The sequence below is a fragment of the Spermophilus citellus genome, assembly GCF_964194105.1.
Source record: "Spermophilus citellus genome assembly, chromosome: 11".
Classification (NCBI taxonomy): domain Eukaryota; kingdom Metazoa; phylum Chordata; class Mammalia; order Rodentia; family Sciuridae; genus Spermophilus; species Spermophilus citellus.
Window position 1 is genome coordinate 33978077 of NC_138192.1, and position 20722 is coordinate 33998798.

The 20722-nt window shown below is 38.3% G+C and overlaps 1 protein-coding gene across 4 annotated transcripts in view; it reads right to left on the reverse strand.

The window, feature by feature from the left end:
- Window positions 1-20722, reverse strand: part of LOC308630841 (uncharacterized protein) — a 263388-nt gene that overhangs the window by 70807 nt on the left and 171859 nt on the right. Inside the window, exons 4-6 of one of the 4 annotated variants that reach the window (XR_014018044.1) lie at window positions 14517-14689; window positions 8404-8475; window positions 5968-7233 (exon numbers count right to left, since the gene is read on the reverse strand). Coding sequence is in view for 2 of the 4 variants with exons in the window: in XM_081261615.1 (XP_081117741.1) it covers window positions 8404-8475; window positions 14517-14588 (144 nt within the window). In the remaining 2 variants the exon portion in view is untranslated. Of the gene's footprint in view, window positions 1-5967; window positions 7234-8403; window positions 8476-14516; window positions 14690-20722 lie in introns of those variants that run through there. The other 3 variants (XM_081261615.1, XR_014018043.1, XM_081261616.1) reach the window with 3 other exon arrangements.

Below are 20722 nucleotides of genomic sequence, written 5' to 3' on the forward strand. Positions count from 1 at the left end.
TACAGTAAGAAAGATACTGCACAATGTCAACTATTACGTACAATACCTTTGAATCAGTTTCTGGAGAGATGTATTTTGTTGTTTAGGCCCATTTTCCTGTCTGTTTATATGCCTGTGATCTTTCACTAAAACTAAGCATTTGAGAAAACTGCCACCTCTGCTAGTCTTTGTGAGCTGGTTCTGTGCATGGGGGACTTTCACTAATTAGATCAGCATGGAGGCTCAAATTCTTCTCAAAGATTTTCTCAGACTATGTCTTTCCTGGGCCTATGCATTTATTTTTATTCCAGCTCCTCCTAATCATAGTTGCATTGTGATGTTTTAATTTTCCTAAGTGTCTCACATCTCCATCATCTTAGAGTTTTAGCCATTATATTATTTTGCTCAAGCAATAATCATTTGTCTCAAGAAATCCACAGGTTTAGAGTCCCCCTGCAGCTCTGACGCATTGCAGTACCCACCACTGCTTTAGAACTCAAATTGAAAGTTCAGTTATGCCACCCTCCCATCAGTGTTCTGAGCCAGGAAAAACAAAAACTAGTCCCTTGGACAGTCCCCAGACAGATGAGCACACTGTGCATCCCACTCTTTTGCTTCCATCTTGAGAGAAGAACTAGGTTTATTTTGTTTAACTTGATGATCACTAGTTCCATCCATTTTACTGCAAATGCAATCATTTAATTTTTCTTTATGGACTATTAGTAATCCATTGTGTATGACCTTTTCTGTATCCACTTATCCATTGCAAACACTGAGATTGATTCCATAATGGCTACAGTGAGTTATGCCACAATAAACATAGGCATGCCTGATGTTATTTCCTTTGGATATTTACAGAGGAGTAATGCAGTTGGATCATATGATAGTCTAATTCTATTTTTTGAAGAACCTATAGTGGTTGTACTAACTTATAGGCCCACTAAATAGTATGTAAGTTTTTTTTTTCCTGCATCATTACTATTTTGGATGTATGTATGTATTTACATTCCAGGATGAGATAGAACCTCAGTATAAATTTGTATTTTCTTCATGGTCACAGATGTTGAAAAAAAATTTCCATATGATTATTCACAATTATAGTTTATAAATGAAGTGTCCCCCAAAGGCTCATGAGTAAGACAATGCAAGAAAGTTTTGAAGTGAAATGATTGGATTATAATATCTTTAACTTAATCAGTGAATTAATTTACTGATATGCATTCATATAGACAGTAAATATAAGCAAGAAGGGAGTGGCTAGAGGGGGTGGATCACCAGGACCATGCCTTTGGCATTTATATTTTGTCCCTGATGAGTTAAGTTCTCTCTCTGCTTTCCTCCTCCACACCCTTCTGCCATCATGTTCTGCCTTACCTTGGGTTCAGAGCAATGGAGGCAGTCATCTATGGACCAAGACCTCTGAAACTATGAATGCAAAATAAATGTTTTTCCTCCTCTAAAATTGCTCAAGTCTTTTGGTCACAGCAGTGAGAAATGGACTAAAACATTGGCCATTTGTACTTCTTCCAAGAATTGTCTCTTCAGTTCATTTGCTGGGCTCTCTTTTCTTTTCCTTTAGTCTACATAAAATCTAAAACAACTAAACTCATAGAAGCAGAGAATAGAATGGTTGTTACCAGAGTCTGGGGATGGGGGATGGAGAGGATATGGCCAAAGCATACAAAACCTCAGTGAGACAGGAAGAATAAGCTGGGCTTTTAAAATCTATTGTATAGTGTGGTGAATATAATAAACAATAGAGTATTATACATTTAAATATTACTACAAAAGTATGTTTTGAGTGTTCTCACCATAAAAAGTAAGTGTTTGAGGTGATTGATATTTTAATTAGTTGGATTTAATGATTCCACATTGTATTCACGAATAATGCCACATTGTGCCCTATAAACACATACTACTATAATTTGTCAATTTACAATACAATAAAATAAAATGCATATTGTGTACATAGCACAGAATTGGGCATTTTTGTATTCAGCCTGACAAGTGATTAGAGTAATTTTTAAGTGGCAGTGAACAGACCATTTGCATTTAATATATTTAAATTGTATATAATTTATTTTATGCAAATACACTACAAAACTTTACATGTGTGTGTTTGTGTGACACAAATAAAGAAACATTTCATGTACATGTGTCACAATATTACATATAATAGTTGATTGGGTTTACATCTATTTTAAATTTGTGTTTCATCTGTTTTTTGCATTGATTTTTTTCTTTATTCTTATATTCTTTGGATTGTTTAAGTTTTTTTTTTAACTCTCTATAATTCCATTGTCCATTTGTTGATTATACTTGCTATCTTTTTTTTTCTTTCCTTTCTCCCTCCTTTCCTTTACAATTTCGTGTCTCCCTGTCCACATCCTTACACTCCCCTCCCTCCCTCTCTCTTTCTTTCTTTCTTTCTTTCTTTCTTTCTTTCTTTCTTTCTTTCTTTCTTTCTTTCTTTCATCTTTCTTCAATGACAATGCTGCCTTTAAACATTATTAAACAATTTTGAGTATAAGAATAAGAATCTTACAAGAGTATATTTATAGTTCCCCATTTTTGTGCTATATCTGACAAAATTGAGCACTATTTATGTTACAAATCCTACCACTTAATGCTATTATTATAAATACATACAATTATTTTTCAAAAAAGTAAACATGGAGAAAACAAAATTAATTAAAAAGTTCATTCACATGTGCACCACTTCCAATGTTTTTCTTATCTGTGTATAGATGCAAGTTTCCTTCTGCTATAATTTTTCTTCCATATAAAATGCTTAACACTTCTTTCAGTAGTTTCACTAGTGGTGCGTTTTCTTGCTTTCCAAATAAAAGGTCTTAAAAATTTGAAAAATCTTCTTGCTTCATATAAAAATATTTCATTCCCTTTCATTTTTTGAGAAATATCTTTACCAAACAAAATGCTAAATGATCTTTTTTCCCAACATTTTAGGATATTCTCCCATTGTCTTCTTGCTTGTGTAACTTCTGAGAAGTCTGAGATTGTGATCACTTTTGTTCTTCTGTAATGGTAGGTCTTTCTCTGAATGTAGGCAAGAATTTCTCTTTAGAATGAATTTTTGGTAATTTGATTATGACATGCATTGGTGTGAATTGCTTTATATTTATGTTAGATGTTTATTGACAAGCTTCTTTTCTTTGTGGGATTTTTTTCATCAAATTTGATAGTTTTCAAACGTTATTTTTTGAATTTTTTTTTACTTCCTCCTATCCTCTTTTTGAACTTTATATGTATTCTAGATTCTTTGATGTCATCCCACAGACAGTAAAGGTCCTTTTAGTTTCTTATTGGTTTCCCATTCTGTATTTTATTTTGAATAAATTAAAATCTGTATCTTTTATTTCAGTAACATTTATATTTTAGCATCTAATATCCTGTATACCCCATACCTGTATTTTGAATTTAATAAAAACATTTAATTTCTCAGTAATCTCTCTTTTCACATTGTTTATTTTTTAAATACATAAACATATAGATAATATTTATATAAGACCTTTTAAGCTTTTCATTTGCTAATCCCATAATCTCCCCCATTTCTGGATCTCTTTCTAGTGAATGTATTTTTACCTAGCTGTGGTTTACAATTGGTTACATCTGATCATGTTTAATAAATTTGCATTAGACACTGGACACTGTGAATGATATGTTGAATGTTCAGTTTGGTTGTATTACTTTAAAGAATGATCAAGTTTGTTTTACCAGAAAGAAAGTGATTTTTGCATCAGGTTGATTGATGCTAAATCTGTTTTTAAGGGTTGTTAAGGCAAATCTATAGTAGTCTTTAGGTCTAATTAGCTTTAGTACTAATAAGTGAAGATCTGGGCCTCTGTTTATTGCTCAGAATGTTCCATGTCATATATCTTGTCTAAGTAGAGAATTAAGGCATCTCCCAACTCCATGTACTTCTGGGAATTTTATACTTAGTAGCTCCTCAGAAATTGCTCTGTTTGACCTCATGGAATTTCTACGTGTACACATATAGACTAAAACGGACCCAAATGTTCAAAAACACCACCAAGAAAATGTATGCATCCAGTTCTGTACGTTTCTCCTCCCCCAGGCATTGTGTCCCACAAATGTCATCCACTTTAGCTTTTCTGGTCCTTTTTCTGTGTCCATCTAACAGTACAGAGGCAGCTCTTAGCAGTGGTCCAGAAAATGCCTTCAAATATAAAACTACAATATTCTTAGGCCAATCTCCTTATTTCCTCTCTACCTGAGAACACAGTCATGTCATTTGGGGGTTTTCCATCTGTTGTTTTTATGGCAGAAGGATAATCCTAATACTAGTTATTACTTATTAGCCCAAAGCAGAAAACTATACTGAGGATGTTTGGAATTAATTACTGTATAAATCAATTAATATCCAGGTTTTTGGTTAGTATATTAAACATGAAGTGTTTGTGAGCTCTCCACTTGAAAACAATCACTAAACAATTGAATATTTAACAGTCCAGCTGTCCATGAGAGTGATGTGGTTAATATGTGTGTATTAGGGGAGTCATTTTCATAGAGGAGACAATTTAAGGAAGGGATTAGAAATGAGTACAATTGTAGTCAAGTCATGGGTATATTATAAAAATTGCAAGTTTTAATGAGTCTCTAAAAGTTAAGAAGCAGTGAATACATTTTATGAATTAAATTTCACAAGAATAATATACATGGGATGATGGAATAGATAACATTTTGAAAAACATATACCCTTTTCTCTTATTACAAATCATTTGAATAAATAGTTGCCTTTGTTCTTCTTCTCAGATTAGAGAATATTTAAATTCTGAAGCTTACTCTCAATTTTATGGATTTGTTGCCTCTCTAGAGTAACTAAACTGAGGGGAGAAAAAACAGGAATAAGTCAAGATAAGCTAAAACCACATTCAAACTCTACAGACTCAAATGATATAGAAATATACAATCCAATGGGTGATTCAAATGCTTTGAGTAGGTATGAAGTAGCATCCAGGATCAACTTAAAGATATGGAATAATAATAATAATAAACAACCAACAAAAAATGAATAACCTTTTTGTACTTATTTATCCAGCTTCTTTCTGTTTTGACTGTTAGTATATATATTTATCTTATTTGTACGAGTTTTCTTAGAATTCAGACTTTGCAGTTTATTATTTGTATGAAAATCAATCTTAAGGTGAGTTTAATCAAATGGAAAAGATAGTTATTATAGTGGCAGAGCCAGACTAGGAGGACCACCTGCTGGACTAGCGCTCTCTTCCTGGAGTGGTCATGAGCCCACACCTGGCTGCCTGCCCACTGGGAGGCTCCCCATTCTTCCCTGACACACGGTTCAGCAGAATCCCTTTCCTCAGTTGAAGTTACATAACTTCATCTGTCTTTCCCAGCTGGTGTGTAAGGCTTTCTTGCAGCATGTGAGTCTCTTTCTCTTCCTGTCTGCTGGCATCTATGAAATCCCTAGACGGCCTTAGGAGCCACATGTTGAAATGCAGAGTCTATAGGACTGTGAGCAGTTTCCACTTTCTTCCGCCATTGCCTTGCCTTTTATACTTTATGTGAATGAAAAATAAAGGATGGTGTTGTCACTGAGATTTAGATACTCATCTTTCATGGTAGCAAATCCTGCCTTAATGAATAAGTCTGTAACTGTGTAAAATAATATCCTGAAAGCAAGTTTTAATAGACTTAGAAGAGCAGCTCCTGGCAACACAGGTGGAGAGCCAGACAGACCCAAAGGGCACCCTGTTTACTACTTCCATTTGTGCTGTTCTGAGTCTATCTCAATTAAGAAGGGGGACTGGGGGGCTGGGGATGTGGCTCAAGCGGTAGCGCGCTCGCCTGGCATGCATGCAGCCCGGGTTCAATCCTCAGCACCACATACAAACAGATGTTGTGTCCACCGAAAACTAAAAAATAAATATTAAAAATTCTCTCTCTCTTAAAAAAAAAAAAAAAAGAAGTTAAAAAAAAAAAAAGAAGGGGGACTGGCTCAGCCAGGAATGGCTTATTTATAATCTGAGGAAGAACCTGAAATCCTTATTCAGTTCACAGGAGATGATGAATCTGGGATGATTGCTAAGTCAAAAACTGTGGAAAGCATAGATTTGGGCTTGGAGGAAGAAGCCCTAGGGACAACAGACAAGGACAAGGGACAGTGTGAAGGTGAAAGACAGGTGAAATAAACAATTCCCTTGAATGAAAGAAATGTTTGGGGGCCTTAAACTTTTGTTCTGAGCCTCTGGGACATGACGCATAGACGTGAGGGATTCATTTTTCTGCCCCATTTTTACAGAGAAGATGCCTGCAACATTAGTTTGATGGCCATAGTCTCCACATTATCTTCTCTCTTCTGAAAATAACTTCTAAGACCAAGTCTTCATCATCCATGCCCATCAGAAAATGGGCCATCCATTCCCATTAGCAACCAGTCCTGGTCATTCAACATCACCCCAGGATGCCACTGAAACACACTGCAGATCCAGCTGGTGCAGACTGGGCCACCACATTTATTTTACCTTTTGTTGGAATTTGCTCACCTAATTTCATTGTCTCCCCTAACATAGCTATCTGTCTGGATTTATTGACTGGTCTGAATTTACACAGGTTATTTGAAAGATAAAGGTCAGAAATACACCAGACTACAAGAACTACATTTATTAAGCACAGTCTCCCCTCCTCAACCCCCACTGCCTCGCTGACTTTCACCATCATCAGTGTCATCTGGAGCAAGAGAGCAGTAAATTAAATGTGGCAGAACATGAAACGGGAGCCAAGAATAAAGCCACAGATTAGTGATAGACGATGCCAAGTTCAACCTTATTAGCCTTCAGAAAACCACACTGCTCTCCCAAGCCAGTATCTAAACCTCATTAAATACAGAGCACCTAGACAGTCCAATTGCTGCTGGTTTTAATCAGTGGATGACAAAGAGGCAATTAGATATGGCTTGGAGATGAAGATGAAGTCCTTCCTCAAGGGGATTTGCTGCCAGCTGAATGTTCAGCCTAAGAAGTTTTGAAAATTCTTTCTTTACTCGCTGTCTTGAGCTTTGCTAATTTTATACCACTCGCCTTCAAACTTTGATTTTTTTTTTCCTTAGGATTCCCATGTATGCACTTTCTTGAGCAAGTCATCCTCAAGAAAGAAAATGTCCAAAGTAGCTCTATGCAAAGAACGGACCTGTTGTTCTTCAGTACCTTCTTCCAACTAAAACTCTGATGCGGCCCTCTGAGAACAGGCTCCTTCCTGGAGGTCAACAACAGACAGAACAGGAATGTTTGGAATTAATCATTGTACATTGTGCATGGTGCTCGGCAGTCACCAGTGCATGGACAGGGCTCACATGACTACTTTTCTGTACCCTAATATTGTGGGAAGTGGAAAGATATTTAAGGGATCATAGTGAGGATATCAGGAGGTTCTGAGGATTGGCTCAATATCCTAAAGTCCTCAAGGCTGAAAAGAACTAAGAAAATTAACCCAACATGCCAAAATGCAGCTTAATTAAAGTAGATCACACGAATGATTCATGAGAGGACAAGAACACGCCTTAGAGCATGCCTTAGCTGGCAAGACAGTATTGTGCATCAAACCCACAAGGTGTGAAGAGGCTAGAAACACAATCTTTATATAGAAATCAAAATTAATTGTGTCTAGCACCTGGGTCTATTTCACCTCCAGCCATTATGTACTTCTAATACCAATTTTAAAACAGAAGTGTGAAAACAAGAAAGTTTTATTCTCTCAGCATATTGGATTTTGTGAAGAACAATTGAAAATGAGAAAGGAAAGGCCATTGGGGTGGCAGGAATAAAAGAAATACAAGCTTAAAGCATACACGAAGGAAAACCTGCATGTTCCAATGTTAGGAGTAGACCCAGAAGGGCGAAGAGCTTAGAAGGAATGAATTCAAAAAATTTGTTGTTTGAATAGGAAGCTCTGGTTTAGTGTTGAGAGTAATGAATTAATGTAGGGTCCATGGACCAGCGGCATCCGCATGCCCTGATAGTTTGTTGAAGATGCAGAAACTTAGGCCCTACCCTACTTCCTGAATCAGACTCTGCATGTTTTTAAAAGATGATTTGAAGGTCTATTAAGGTTTGGGAAGCACCACAACCAAGATCTACATAGGAAAGATACGAGCTAGTCTAACTTTACAGCAGCCCCATAAATACTTGAGCAAGGGGAAGCAGCCACCTTTGGGAACAGGCCAAAAGTCTATACTTTCTAAAAAAAAAAAAAAAAAAAAAAAGAGAATGAGCTGCCCTGCTGGATACTTGAGAGAAAAGCCAGGCAGTGTGGTCCTCCATGATAAATAGGAAGGGGAAACCGAAGAAGACTCTCCTGCTCATGCTCAGAAGGAAATCACTCGGCTACATGCATATCTCACAGAGATATCTACATGCATATCTCTACCTGCTCCTGGTCTGTTCGAAGTGAATCCTGGGGATCCACATGGACCAGTCCCTGCTGAAGAGCCCAGGTCAGCTGTAAAAAAAGGTAGATCCACACAGCTCTTAGAAGATCAGTGATGACTGCCTTGAATGTGCACCCAGCTCTTCATCTCTAATTTTGAAAAAACAACCCCAAATCATCAAACGTTAGTGAAATAAACTCTCTGGTTCTAGGCTTCAACTTGTTATTAGGACTTTGCCACTATGTAGCCACAAGTAAGAAAGAAGTTCAGAGTAGAAGAATCTGCAGCCTGCAAAGCATAGCAGCAAGTTCCTTATTCCCCACAGCAGTGTAGAAAAGATAACAGGATGGGAGGAAGGGAGGACCCAGAGGCACACAGCTCTCTTAAGTGCTATTCAACACAAGCTCTGGGAATTTGACCAAATTGTCCCACACACCTCCTTTTGGATATATATGGGAGGTGAGGGGATCATCGTGATGGTTAGAAAGCACGCAGAATCCATATAACACGGAGAAGATAAAAAGTATTTCCTTTCCTACTGTGCAAGGCTTCTGCCTCTGGGATCACCACTGGATATCAAGCCACATTGCATTTTCCTCTACGACCCAAAAATCTAAGTTCTACTTGATTTAGATCCAAACCCCAACACCATTCAAACTCTACCATACTCTTTCCTAACTCCCTTGTATATTTTTACTCTGTATGAGTCTTACTGTTCCATAATTGTGTGTGTGTGCATGTGTGTGTGTGTGTGTGTGTGTACAGTGCTGTGAATCAAACTCAAGTCCTCATGCATGCTTGGCAAGTGCTGTATCTCTGATCTACACTCTAAATTCCCCTGTGCCATATTTTTTTTAAGGAGGAAGTGTGAATTCCTCAACCAATCTTCCAAGAGTATTAGGAGGCTATTTATATATATATATATTATATATAAGTTATATATGGGCACAATATCTTTTTGCTTATTTCTTTTTATGTGGTGCTGAGAATCAAACCCAGGGTCTCCATGCGCGAGGCGAGCGCTCTACTGCTAAGCCACAACCCCAGCCCTAGGAGGTTATTTTTATGTTGGTTTCCTTCATTCCAGACCAAAGTAGTATTTTTGAGTAGCCACATCCTTCCCTCCTATGCAAGACAGGCACATGTAACTCTCAAAAATCAAATACAAAGTTATGGAGCTTTGATTTCTTCATTCCTCTACCTTCCTACATGACCTTGAGCAATTTAATCCACCTGTGTGTTTTGGTATGGAATCCCCCCCCAATCACAGGGCATATGTTCCAAGATGTTTTTCAGATGTCTGAAACCATGGACAGCAGCAAACCCTATATATATTATTTTTTCTATATCTATATCTCTACATATCCATGAAAAGGTTGAATTTACACATTAGACAGAATAATATCTTAATAACCACAAATGATAATAAAATAGAACAATTATAAAATATACTGAAATAAGTTGTTTCAAATTTATTAATTATTTCTTTTCAGAATTTTCCATGTAACTGTCTCATGATTCATATGACATTTTGGTCAACAATGAACCACATATACGACAGGTCCCATAAGACTAGTGATGTTGTAGCCATCTTAGCTTGTGTAAGTACACTCTATGAAGCTCACACAAGACAAAAATTTCCTGACATCTCATTTCTTAGCACTCATCCCTGTCCTTAAATGGCACATCACTGGTATTTTCATACCCCTGCTGGTCCACAGGTAATCTCGGGAATTGAAAATGTATAGAAGGGAGACTGTTGGCAGTAAAGAGGATAATGATTATTTTCAGAACCAGACATAATATATGCAAAAGGCCTAATACTAAACCTTCCCCCCCAAAAAAGGACTAAATGGTAATTGTTTCTCACCATTTTTCAAAGATCAACATATAAATGTACCCTTTGTTTACAAACTAACTCCTCACTTACTGTGGCCAGCATATAATTCATCTCTTAATGCTCTTCTTTTTTACAACCATCCTTATTTCCACTATAAATCTGTTTTATTCTTCATACATGGTTATTTTTCCCTTTTATTGGCTATGTCAAATATGGTTTTCTTCTTTGTTCTGGAAATGGATCCTCATGGAGGGTCCCAATTAGGTTCAATACACACCTCAAACCTGGGACTCTCCTTCCCTTAATGTCTCTGAGCGTAGTGCTCACACTGAAATCAATCAACACTGCAAATGAGACCTCAAGTCCCTAATCACCCGTAAGTTACTCTGGCATCACAATAAAATTTTTGAAATTTTATTTCCATCTCTAAACTTAGAGAAATTAAAATGCAGAAGGCAGTGTCTAAGTAGAAATCAATGACCTAAGGCATCAACTACTATGCATTTCAGAAGATCAGCTAACCTCCTAGCGACTGCCTAGATGTAATTTTTCTACAACCGCTGATATTCTGTTCTCTCCTGGGAATCACTGTTGGCATGCATTCAGACTCTTCGGGTGGATGAAAGTTTTGTCCATGGCTGATATTTAGCATGATGCTTGACTTTCTATTGGTAGTTTCTTAATTTAGGTCTTTCGCCACACCTGGATCAATCCATGTGCCCTCACAGGAGATGAAGAACTGAACCTCGAGTTGGTAAGCTGTTCTGTGACCAGGAATAATGAAATCCTGACTGGTCCATTCTGTGCACCATCCCTAACCTTCCCACATTTCTCAGCCTTTCAAACTCATTCTGGGCACATTCCTCTATCTAAAATATTCAGAACATTGAGACTTAAAATTTGGTTCAAGCATAAATCTCTGAAAATTTTAAAAGGAGCCTGTTTTAGTCAGCTTTTCCACTGCTGTGACTAAAGGATTGGAGCAGCACAACTGTAAGTGAGGAAAAGTTTATTTGAGGGCTCCTGGTTTCAGAGGTCTTAATCCAGAAAAGGCCGGCTCCATTCCTCTGGACTTGAGGTGAGGCTGAACATCATGGCGGAAGAGTGTGATGGAGGGAAGTAGCTCACATCATGGTGATCTAGAAGCAGAGTGACTCCAGCTCAAGATACAAAATATATACCCCATAGCCACACTCCCAGCGAACCACTTCCTCCAGCCACACCCCACCTGCCTCCTGTTACCACCCAGTTAATCCCATCTGGGAACAATTCACTGATTGGGTTAAAACTCTCACAATCCAGTGGTTTCTCCTCTGAATCTTCTTGCATTGTCTCACTTGTGAGCTTTAGGAGGACACCTCATATCCAAACCATAACAGGGCCTAAAGCATCCATTCCCTTTAGCTCATATATTCTATTTGTGAGAGCTTTTCGGGCTTTCTTACTCTTTTATTTTTTAAAATCCCTTTCAGTAAACTTGAGTATCTGCCATCCCAACTCTTGCCCAACTAAAAGTTTGAAAAATGAGAAAAAGTAGCAATCCTCTTAAAAGCTTTCCCTGTTATAGCAAGGAAAGACAGCTGGCAGAGACGGAAGACAGAACAACTATAAAAGTAAGATATGCAAGAAGGCAAAATTCATAGCAATGACAGTGATTATATCCAGAAGCCCCTCCAGCCACCCTGCCACTCCCTTCAGCCACATCATATTCTCTTTGGTGGTTCCAAGTCCTTCCTGTGCTTTTCCTGCCTAGATCTTCTTTCACTGGAATAGATTTCTGCAGCATTGTTAGACTTACCTTCTTAAAAGCAATCATAAGCCATGCTTTCTTTAATGCCTCCATCACACTACTTCTGCCTTCAAGACACCATTTTAAAATGTACCTGGTATTTTGCTTTTATTCAGATAATGGTAGAGACAACAGATGAGGAAACAGTTTCATTGCAAACATTGTTTGTTACTCATAGTTGCCAAGATGATGAGGCCACACAATATGGGGATGGACCAGGGTTGGTCGAAGCAACAAGGGGGAAATATGGTCAGGAGCATCTGCTTTGGTTTTTATGAAAAGGAATAGGTGTGGCAGGGTCAGAAGGATTAGGATTGAATAGTTTGAATACTTTCCACATCCTCTGGGTTACTCATAACATCCCCAGTTATCTGTCCCCAGTTATCTGGTAAAGGGATATGGGTGGGGATATGGACTCAGAATTGTTATTTTGCAAATCAAAGGCATGCTCCCAAGCAAGATGCTTACTATCCCAAGGACTTTGCTAACCTTGGGAGGAACACTGTCTCCTAGGTCCACAAAGCTCAAGATGTCAATGCATCATAAAATACCGAAAATAAAAATGGTGATTAATGAAGACACAATCCACATTCTTCTGTTAGGATCCGAAGCCATTCACACTTAGCCTCTGCACTTCTTTCCCAGTCTCATCTCCAGTTCCTCCGACTACAGCCCTGTCTTCCACTGATCACCCACCTCCCAAGTCCTTCCTGCTCCTCTGCTCTTCCAGTTTTTCCAGTGGGGGTTCCAAGTGTCAGAAATTCTTTTCCTCACCCTCCTCACCCAGTGGACTCATCTGGAACCTTTAGAAAACCTGCTCACATTTTCTGATCCCTTTGTCACATGTACATGTTCTTTCCTCTCATCTCCCACTCTGTTTGATTTACTAGATTGTATATCATTTATCTATCGACCTGTTTGTCTCTACCACCACAATAGGAGCCCTATAAATAGACTTTCTTACCTGTCCTTGGTGAGCACACACATGAGACAGGAGACATTCCGGGCACATACCTAGTGATTACTGGGTGAATGCATGGTCAACTGGAGCCCTATTGAGTACAGGCAAGCACAGACGGGAACTTAAATAACTTCCAACAATATAATCATGTTAAGGCGAAGATGTTTGGCTTTACATTAGGACTTAAAAACTCTAACTCTGATAAAAATAGGATTTACTTGTAAAGCCAAAACTCATCCTTGCTCTCAGGAGTCTGATTGGTTGGGATTTTGAAAAGCTGATTGTTTTGGAATGAAGCCCTAGGTTCCTCCCCCATCTCATGGTTTAACTAAAATGTACATGCCAGGCTTAAAGAGAAGGAGCAAAAAAAAAAATGGTTTCTTTTAAGTATATGTTGAATCTGCCACAGCCAACACTTTGCCTCATTCAAATTGTGAAGTAAAAGAAGCTTAGCTTTTTGATCCACGAAGAGCTCTAGGGATTACCCCTCAGAAAGGAGGGAACTTTGGATGGCAGAAGGCTCTTCCTATCACTGCTGAAAACATATGGTGCTGAGAATTTCACCTTGAATTACTGAACAAAAAGTGACGAACTGTAAGTTTAATCCCCCTAACCTCTTCCCAAGATGTGTTGGTAGAATGTGGGGGTGGGGAGGAGGTACATTGTCAGGAAGACAAGCTTTCTGTGTTTGCACAAGCTGGGGTCCATTTTCAGTCCAGTTTATATCAAGGTCTCCCCCATGAGAGTTCTGTAAGTCCCCCTTCACCTAAGGAGCAAATGCTGACCTTGTTCATTTCTATAAAAATATCAGCCTTATACATATATGCATCTGTGCATACATGCATGTACATATTATGTAGAGTGTGTGTGTGTGTGTGTGTGTGTGTGTGTGTGTGTGTAAAGAGAGACAAAAAAAAATCAGAGCCTTGTATAGAGACATCTCTTTAGGTTCTAAATCTATTCAAAATAGTTTAAAATATTTCCAAACCTACCTGCTCTTCTACATTACCCTCAAAATATGTAATTTGAGATATCAGAAATACTTTAGAAATTTGAAAATATTCCAAGCGATATAGTCCATAGAGTTTGCTTTTCATGATTTGACTGTAATACATAACTGACAGCCCATGGAGATGTAGAAACTTCTATCAATGCAAAGGACCTTAGCAAAGTGAAGACCCAGGCTGTGGTGGGAGTGCATGCTGAGGATTTTGGCCTTTGTCACCCCACCTCCTGTCCTCCAATGTCAGACCCTTCCTACTAGTGAAGGCTCTACTTGGGATGACAGCACACTTCAATCGAGAGAAAATGGCTAATTGCTTTTATGGTTGTTCTTTCCCCCAAGAATTTCTAAGAATAGTGATTTGTGAGAACAAAAGAAAATAATTATGTGCTAGAATAGATTTAATTTATTGAGCATAGAATTATTTCTGACATTTATTGTGTGACTCCAAAAGAGTCCAGAGCTGAAAAATATGTGCTCATTACTTTGCATGATGTTTATATATGAGAAAGGCATCACCTGGGGCAGAGGTGACGAACTGAAAGCTTGCCCTCTTTTTCTCTTTCCCTGGGGAATTCTTGTCGGCTTCATCCCGCTTCACCATGAGCTCTTCACAAAAGCTGGCATCCTTATTTGGCTTCTCATTATACACCTCTCTCAGCTCAAATCCAAAACACTGTTTTTAGTTTCACCTGAAAAGAATTTCAGAGTTACAGGAAAAAAAATAAAATACAAATAAAACAGCATGAAGAATACCCATCTACCATTTACCCAGATGCACCTAGTGTTAATATTTTACCCCTTTTATCACTTGCTTTATCTATCATCTATTATCTACCTAATTTGAGGGTAAGTTGCATACATAAACTCCTCTAGTGTGTTCCCTAGTAATAACAATATCCACTTATGCAATCACACTGCAATTATCAACTTCAGTAAATTTAACACTGATAAAGGACATTCATCTAACTTGCTGTTTGTTTTAATTTTACCAATTGACCCAATAATGTCTTTATAGCTTTGTCCCTCTCTAGTTGAGGATCCAGGCTGGATTTAGCTGTCACATCTCTTAGCCTCCCTTTATCCATAACACTCTCATAGTCTTTCTTTGATTTTTATGACATTGTCATTTTTAAGGAACACAATATCCCTTTTTGTTAAATACAATCAATCTCTCTTATTCTGTATGTCTGATGTTTCTTTATGATTATATTAAAGTCGTGCATTCTGAAAGTGCTACATAGATGATATATGTTCCTCTCCAGTATGCCCATCTGTCTCTCATAAGGGATGTTCATTTTTAATCAACCAGTCAAGAAGTTTCCCAATTTTTTCCAGAGCACAATCACTGGTTTTTCTTTCTCCCTTTTTTTCCTTCTTGCATATCCATTAAGCAGTCCACAGGGAGACATTGTGAGACCATGAGAATATCCTGCCCTCATCAAAATTTGGTATCCAATGCTGGTTGCAATATGACTTTTTTTCAGAAAAAAACTTAAATGGGTGGCCCTCTACAGTTTATGGAACTCTTCTTCACTATCTATCATTTATCTCTATCTATATTGGCTATTAAATTCATGTTTTAAATAGCTTAAATTGCTCAAATTGTCCCGTTTTGGGACTATGGTATCCCCTTCAAGTTAGTTCACATATCCACCATTATTTTTCCAACACTTCTTACTTTCTGGCATACAAGAGAGTCCAAGTTCATTTTGTCCCCATTTTGCTGAGCCACTGAATCAATTCTCCACTGGACCCATTTCATTCAAAAGGAAATCGTATTAGAGACCAAGGTCTGAGCCCTGGGTGTGCTCATTGCTACTAGGATGCCTTTACTTCTTAGTTCTTTCAACAGAGATGACAGGAAGAAAGGAGCTGCATGTTTTTACACACATATATGCACACACATGCAAGTATGCATGCATGTGTGTATATGCATGTGCACCTAAACTTCACATATTTTAGGAATCTTGAGTTCACATCAAGACCCTCAATTCCAATCCATCTCCATTCCATATTGTTGTGTCTTATCTACTGTGGAGAACCCTGGCTCCCAATAGGATTGACACATCCTATTTGCTCAGTCCTATATTACATCTAAAATAGTCCTTCATTTTTAAATTTTTTATTAAATTAAACAAATCTACTCAAAAGTTCAGAATGTTTATACACAGCACACACACCACCACCACCACCACCATGCCAAAATTTGACTAGTATATAGTCAAATCTTGTGAACTTTAGTTACTTGGACAAGGGATTAGTTTCTTAAATTTCTTCTTTTTTTTTCTTCAAACTGTTAAGGTATTCACTAAAATATAATTAAGTTTACTTGTTTCTGTTTTTATTTTTTAATTTTTACATTTAGTTTTCATGCTTATTGGTTTCATTTTATTTTTTGAATATGTAGTCTATTTATAGCTTTTAAAAAGTCAAAATGTTACAAAAGTTATATTCAGAAAAAATGTCACTTTCTCCTTCTAGCCCATGCCCCTCTCTGTTGATTTTCTTTAAGTTACAAATTTGGTATTTTTCGTTTTTCTTTATGCTCTTTATACTTCTTCTAAATAAAACCTCTTATTTAAGCCTTTTTTATTTGGGATGCAGAGTTAAAAAAAAAAGTCCTTGCGTCCTTCAGTTTCCTTGAATCTCTCAGCCCGTACAGTTTCTCCAAGACAAGGTATGTGCTTTTTCCTGTAACAAAGAGAAGTGAATTTGGCACATCTTTAGCACCTGGGGCCAAGAGGTCAGGAGACATACATGGCTGATCCAGCCACTCTGTTACTGTGCCCATGTCTTAGGAAAATAGTTTTACCAGCAGCAAAAAAAATAGAAACAGTGGATTACTACAGAGCTGAGACTTTGGGAACCAAGATCTAGGAAGAATATCACCCACCAAATACTTTAACACTGTGGAAATGAGAGCAGTCCTCCTTCTGGCCCAATCCCCAGATTCAGCAGCAATCTTAAAATCTTCAGGCCCTATCTGGAGGGAACTGGGATGGCACCAGACTCTTGAGCCACCAGAATTAAGTTGTGTCCCAGCATGATGACATGAACAACCAGACCACCCGTAACATTAGTGTAATGTTGTACATGGCCAGCAAACTGCATTTCCCTCCACAGAGGTGATACAACCAGAGGGGACTTCTAGACCTGAGTAAACTCCCCTGGATGGCTTGTCTGCACCCAGTAGGAAAGATTATAAGAACAGAGAACAATATTCCCATAAGACATTGGAGTGAGGCAATTTTGAATTATTTGACACTGAAAAGAATGTGATCTCATTGTATACCCAAGTCAGCGGGTGTCATGCCAGACAAGAAAACAGGTTCAGGAAAACTAAACAGTTTGGTGTGCATCACACATAAAACGGTGGACCTAGATTAAGAACCGAAAGTTTCTAAATACAAATGCCATACTTTGAGAACAATAGAGAGGAATTCAGGGACAGACTCCCTACTTGTGTCCCTAGACAACTGCCATCTCCTCTCTATACCTTACTTTTCCCATCTGTCGAATGAAAGGGATGGATAGAGTTACCTCTAAACTCTCAAGTTCCAAAATGAAAAGTTGACTTCTGTGTGTGTTTGTGTGTGTGTGTGTGTGTGTGTGTGAACACATTTGCATCAGCATTTATGTGCATTTTATATACATGTTTGTGCACATATTTGTGCACAGAAGAGAGCTAGTCATTTCCCAAGGACAGAGGCCTTAAGCAAAAAAAAAAAAAAAAAAAGAAAAAGAAACAACTGAGATTATAATAGTTCAGGGAAGACATGTGAGAAGTTGGCCGGGGTGTGCATATTGGGTCCCTGCTGGTCCCTAACATCATGAAAAGTAGAGAGATAGAGCCACTGAGAGGAGCTGGGAGTGTATTAAGTGAGGGCCCATGGGATCCACAGTGGGCCCAGGACAACACAAACATGAAGGGAGGGGAATGGACCAGGGTTGCTAAAAACCCACTGGGATCTCCCTCTGGCTAGAAGCTTTTAAATAAACTTCCTCATTTAATTTTAACACCAACTTTCTGAAGTACATGGTAATATCCATTTATATTACACATAAGCAGCTTTAGCCTCCAAGAAGTGTGGGCCTCATCTATGACAGGCTGTTGGGTAAGGACAGAGGCCGGATGCCAAAGCAGCCAAACTGCTCAACTCCAAACATCAGGTGCCACCCCACACTTTAGCACCAGAGAGAGGACAGGGTGGGAGGCAGCTGAGAAGTTGCCAGGCAGTATGCCATGTGCTGTCTGGGCTTCTAGATGCCCCTATGTAGAAAGGGTGCCTGGCTTTCATCTTAGTTTGCCTTCCTTTCTCTACCCACTTTCGTGGGGAGTAAAATATGACATTTGGTTAATTAATTTTTTCAGATCTACAAGGCCAGTGTAGGAAAGACTATAAATTAAACAATTCTCATTTCCATAACACTGCAGTCCAAAGGGTATGGCTTTATGATCCATCCCCAAAGCAATGATGCATGGCTTTTATTAAACAAAGGCTCGGATCCAAAAGCCCTTGCCCCTGCTTTGTGAGGGAGTTAGGCAAGTGAAACAGAAAAGTAATTGGATGTGTTTATCTCCTGATTTTTTTTTTTAAGTCTGAATCCACTCAACAGGGCCTTCAAAGACTATTCCCTAAGACAGGTCTACTGTAGGCCAAAAAAAAAAAAGTTAAAAACAATAAAGGGCATTTATTATGCAATCTCTGCCTCTTTCCAAGATTTCAGGTGACTTCCCACAGCACTCACAACCTGACAGGATGGAAATCAAGGAAGAAGTTGGGGAGGAGACTGCAGCAGAGGACAGGGAGGGTGGGCTTTGGGGGCAACGGTTAAAAAAGAAAAAGGCACATACAGCGCCCAAGCACAGAGGAAGTTTGAATTGATGGTAGTTCAAAGGACTAGGGGCCAAGGTGAGAGTTTAATATATTCATATGTATTTTGAATTTCAAGGAGGGGTATAGGATGAAACATTTCTTATGTCCATTAGATGACAGAATCATTCTTTTTCCTTCAGCTATCTATAAATGGAAACTGTGGCTTAAATACCCTATAATTTACGAGTTTAAACCTTGGACATCTACACCCTAAGCACATGTCTCCATTTATTGTTCCTTGTGAAATGTGTTTCACAGTATATTCCATATTTTCTGGTAAATGTGTGTGTACATTGCTCTCTCCCCCAAGACCTGCTCTTTCCAATATGGCGCCCCCAAGTAAACTGCTTACAAAACAGCAATGAGTAACTCCCGGATCATGAGCACATTTCTCATACTCATAATTGTAGGCTTTCTGAAACTCACATCTCTCAAAGAAGCTTTTGCTTTGTGGAATAACCTATTCCTCAAATAATGTTCTACTTCATTATGATTTCCCTCCTCCACCCCCATCTCCAAAGTCCTTCTCTCTTTTTTCCCTGCCTGACACTGATTTTCTGAATAGCCGGGCAAGTCTCAGTAATGTCTGAAATGAAGATAACAGCACATGTCAGACTACCTCCGGGCACTGTGAAAGTTAAGTGAGATAATGAAAGCAAAGAGCTATGTAAACTGCCAAGTGTGAATAAAGTGTGAAGTGCTATTCTTATAAAATTGGATGGAATGAAACAAGACATCTTGATACTTCTTTTCTGAATTTCTGAGCCTTCTGGCTTCTTCAGAAGACGTTAACACCCATGTGAGTATGCCTTGAGATAAACCATACATGTGGCATGACATTTTTTACCCTTCAAACTGATACTCAGCATCTCATTTTTCCTCCTTCCTAGTTGACATATGCTTTAGAGAAGAGAACGGAAGGTTAATCCTCTAATAATGAGTGAACTTTCTTCTCATACTGTCCCAAAACATCTCACTGCCCTCATCATTATGCAATTATAATGAGCTAACACACAGTTACATATTACTTTAATTAGCTATAAATATTTAGTATTTGAAATTTAATTCCCAAAAAATATTCATTGCTTATATGGATCTTAGTACAGTGTTTAACTTGAGGCCAAATAGAACAGTGATTAAATGCTGGACTTTTGACTTGATGGACTTTTGTTGTTGACTACAAAACTGGCCATATTTCATCTCCTCCCATCAAGAAGTGGGCTGCAATTCTCTACCTTTTGAATATAGGTTGGCCACATGAGCCAATGGAGCATCAGTCATTATGATAAAAGCAGGGACTTGAAGGATAATTTCCCAGTGCTGTTTGTCCTCCTTAGCCACCGCCATGTAAAGAAGCCTAAGGAAATCTGCTATAACTTGATAGATGTGTTGCCCTGTGACCCATTGTTCCAGACAACTGCTAGACCTCCAGGCCATCCCAGACTAACCAGTCACTGATCAATCCATCAGCTGACCCAAATACCTGAGAAAAACAAAAAACAAATAAACAAAAAACTGCCCAAGTAAACAGCAGAATGCATGAGCTAAATAAATGGTTATTGTTTCAATCCATTGATGTTTGGAGTGATTTGTAGTACAGCAAAAGAGAGTTGATACAGAAGCATTTATCTGGAAGTGGGTGACACTGGCCCAAACCCTCAGGCATGACACTGATTTATGACTGGGTAATGATGGCATCTGGAAAAGCAGTGGAGAGAGTGCTAAAGGGTCTGCATCTTTAACAGTTATCAAACTCTAAAGGAAGGGCTGCAGCAGATAGAGGGAGAGGTGTTTGCAAAGCTGTTGAGTGGAATAATTTGAGGAACACAATATGCACCTTATAAC